Raw genomic sequence first — 3,635 nt, forward strand, 5'->3', positions numbered from 1 at the left:
GGAAACTTATTAATGTCTGGAATTTCCTTGACTTTTAAAGAAGTTAAGATCATGTATACTTGAGATCCTTTTGGGATTTCATTGTGGTTGGTAGTACTCTCTTTTAATTCTTTTGAGTCAAAAACTTCACCTATGTGTGATTCAAAAATTAAAGTTTTATCGTGACAGTTTAGGAGAACATGGTTGGAAGATAACCAGTCCATTCCAAGAACAATATCCAAATGAGACAAGGGTAGACATATAAGATTTACACAAAAATTTCTATTGCCTATAGAAATATGACAATTTGTGCATGCAAGTGAAGTTGTGACTGGAACATTGGTAGGAGTAGACACAGTTAAATCATATGGCAATAAAGAGACATGTAACTTTAAATGTTTGACACATTCATGTGATATGAAAGAATGAGTAGCACCTGAATCATATAGTACATTAACGAGGTGACCATTTATGATGCATTTACCTTGGATTAGATCTTCAGATTGAACAGCTTCAGTACCATTCATTGTGAAGACTCTTCCGGTTGTCTTTGGTCTTCCAAGTTGATTATTTCCTCTGTTGCTGCTTCCTCCACTTCCTTGCTCCTTAATTAACTCTTTGCATTCATTACGATAATGACCCAATTTCCCACAATTGAAGCAAGTTATAGTCCTTGTGGCGCAGTTTCTTGACAGATGAGGTCCTCCACAGTGGAAACATTTGATAGGGTGGGTTGCGGCTGAATTATTGGCAGGAGAGGAATGTCTTTGTCCTGAAGAATTCCATGAAGCATGAGATGGACGTTGGTAAGGTTTCTTATTATTAAAATCATTTCTTTTGTGCCTCAAAGGCCCTCCTTGCCTCCACTGAGTTTGCCTTGCCTTAGTATCATCCTCATAAATCCTACAACGATTTACAAGAGTGGGAAAAGAAGAAATCTCTAAATAACCAACTGCTTGTTTAATATCAGGTCTTAGTCCACTTTCAAACTTGGAACAACGGGAACGTTCATCAACTCTATCATGAAAGTAAGGACAAAATTTGGACAATTCGTCAAACTTTGCTGCATATTCTCCTACAGACATGATTCCTTGACGAAGATTAAGGAATTCAACTTCTTTCCTCCTTCGAAGATCCTCTGGAAAATATTTTTCCAGAAACTTTTGTTTAAAGACTTCCCAAGTAATTTCTCTCCCTTCATCCTCCAATTGTTGTCTTGTAAATCTCCACCAGTTTTCAGCTTCTTCAACGAGCATAAATGTAGCAAATGTGACTCTATTTGTATCTGCACACGTCATTGCGATGAAAATTTTCTCAATTTCTGCTATCCATGATTGAGCACCTTCAGGATTAAATCCTCCTTTAAATTTTTGTGGATTATTCCTGCGAAAGGTTTCTAATCCTTGATTTTCCATGGGTTCAACATTTTGTTTTTGGCTCATATTTTCCAGGACAATTGTCATTCTTTCCAACAACTCATTGGTAATGTTTGGTCCGTTATCCATCTTTTCCTGAAAGAATGAACAATTTCCTTAGTTTTCTTTAGATTTTTTTTTTTTAACTATTGTTAAAACTTATCCTTACTACAAGTATTAATTGTTGTTATTACTTACTTTTATTAGTCTACTTATCTTGCATTTCTCCTTTACAAGAAAAATGTAAGAACAAACAACTTGCACCTCTACTTACTAGTAGAGACTACAAACATGGAAGACACCATACCCAAGGTCTTGACAGAAGGAACTGCTCTGATACCACTCAATGTGACACCCCGACTATTATACTAAATAATTATTATCTGATAAAAAGATATGGAATCAAATTTTTTTTTATACGATCATCCTTGAGAGAACATTAATAATAACCTAACTTCATATTCATATATGTAGTTTGCATCTATGTAATTGTTCATGAAATATTACAAAAATATATATTTGTTAAATATTAAGAGTCCTACATCAGAATAGAAGATTCTCTATATTTTTAACATCTCCTAAAGATATTAATAGAAATTATCCATGAGTCAATCTTCAGAAGATCCACCAATAATATCCCGAACAACTCTCACTAAGCAGGTTCCTCTTCTGCTCATGCAACAGGTACATATGAAAGAAAAAATATGAAAGGAGTGAGGTCTTTATAAGCCTTAAATATCAATCTTAATAAACTCAACAAACAATGCAGACACCGGGGGCCTAGATTTGGACCTATAACCACCAAACTTGATCTTGTTTTACCAGACATATGGATCCATATTCACTTTTTGATGATCCAATCTGAACATCAAAAGTTGCTTTGGGAAGTGATTAGGTAGTTGAGTATTTCTCATAAAACATTGGTACAATCATAATTATTTATTTCTCGAGAATATTAGCCATTCATCGGCTCACAAAAGAGATATATACTCACTACCTAACCTTGGCGATGCCGAGCAGGTATCGGATAGTCCCAAGTTTGGCCTATGAATATCCTAGTCCAGGGCGCTATTCTGAACTATCCAGATATTCACCTACTTGGTAAAACTTCCTTAGACCCCACCATGGTCCCTGCCTTTCATCCCGCAGTGTACCAAACTGTGACTTCCCAAATACAAATACTTTGACACTGGTTTAATCTCAACTTATTGAAACCAGACTTAACTCTTACTTAACTGACACACTCTTGGGTATTTTCAAAGGTCATAAAATGTGATGACTATCAATTCATGTCATTGTATAAACAATATACAAGAATATAAAACAACGATAAAATGTATATGCAATTTTCTTCTATCCAAGTTCACTAAATAAATAATATATACTTTCACTTCACATTTATTTATTTTTAATCGTAAAAATAATGATAAAATAAGAATCAAAGCAAGAACTTTAAGTAAATAATTAGATAGGATTAGAACATTATAATTAAATATAAAAATATAAATTAAACGGGACCAGTGCATAACTGGAGATATATTAATTGAAATAAATAAACAGGACCAGTGCATAACTGGAGATAAAAAATAAAATAAATAAATAGGACCAGTGCGTAACTGGAGGTAAATAAAATAAAATAAATAAATAGGACCAGTGCGTAACTGGAGATAAATAAAATAAAATAAATAAATAGGACCAGTGCGTAACTGGAGGTAAATAAAATAAAATAAATAAATAGGACCAGTGCGTAACTGGAGGTAAATAAAATAAAATAGGACCAGTGCGTAACTGGAGATAAATAAAATAAAATAAATAAATAGGACCAGTGCGTAACTGGAGGTAAATAAAATAAAATAGGACCAGTGCGTAACTGGAGATAAATAAAATAAAATAAATAAATAGGACCAATACATATTTGGAGATTAAATAAAATAAATAAATAAACAGGATCAGTATATAATTGGAGATTAAATAAAATAAATATAAGAGGATAATAAATGAAAATAAGTTAAATGAAAGTAAATAGAATAATATATGAGTCAAAATAAATAAAAGATTAATATAAAATCCATGAGCTTATCAAGATTAATATATAAGAGCTTAACCTCACTCCCCCCTTACCTTATTGATTGAAGAGCACACTAATAATATTTGTAGAAGACTAGGATCCCTTGGAATCTTTGCTCTAAACTTTCTTTTCCTATTTTCTTTTTCTTTCTCCTTTCTTTCTTCTCTCTTTCT

General features: G+C 32.7%; 1 protein-coding gene across 1 annotated transcript; it reads right to left on the reverse strand.

The window, feature by feature from the left end:
* Positions 1 to 268: 268 nt before the first annotated feature.
* LOC146882300 (uncharacterized) lies at positions 269 to 1,484 on the reverse strand. The gene is made up of 2 exons (XM_085667342.1): positions 432 to 1,484; positions 269 to 310 (listed from the first exon to the last, which is right to left on the reverse strand). The coding sequence occupies exons 1-2, from the start codon at positions 1,482 to 1,484 to the stop codon at positions 269 to 271; spliced, it is 1,095 nt and encodes a 364-aa protein (XP_085523468.1).
* Positions 1,485 to 3,635: the final 2,151 nt, after the last annotated feature.

Source organism: Vigna unguiculata, chromosome 10 (genome assembly GCF_037176805.1).
Source record: "Vigna unguiculata cultivar grain cowpea cultivar isolate G323 ecotype 2 chromosome 10, ASM3717680v1, whole genome shotgun sequence".
Taxonomy (NCBI): domain Eukaryota; kingdom Viridiplantae; phylum Streptophyta; class Magnoliopsida; order Fabales; family Fabaceae; genus Vigna; species Vigna unguiculata.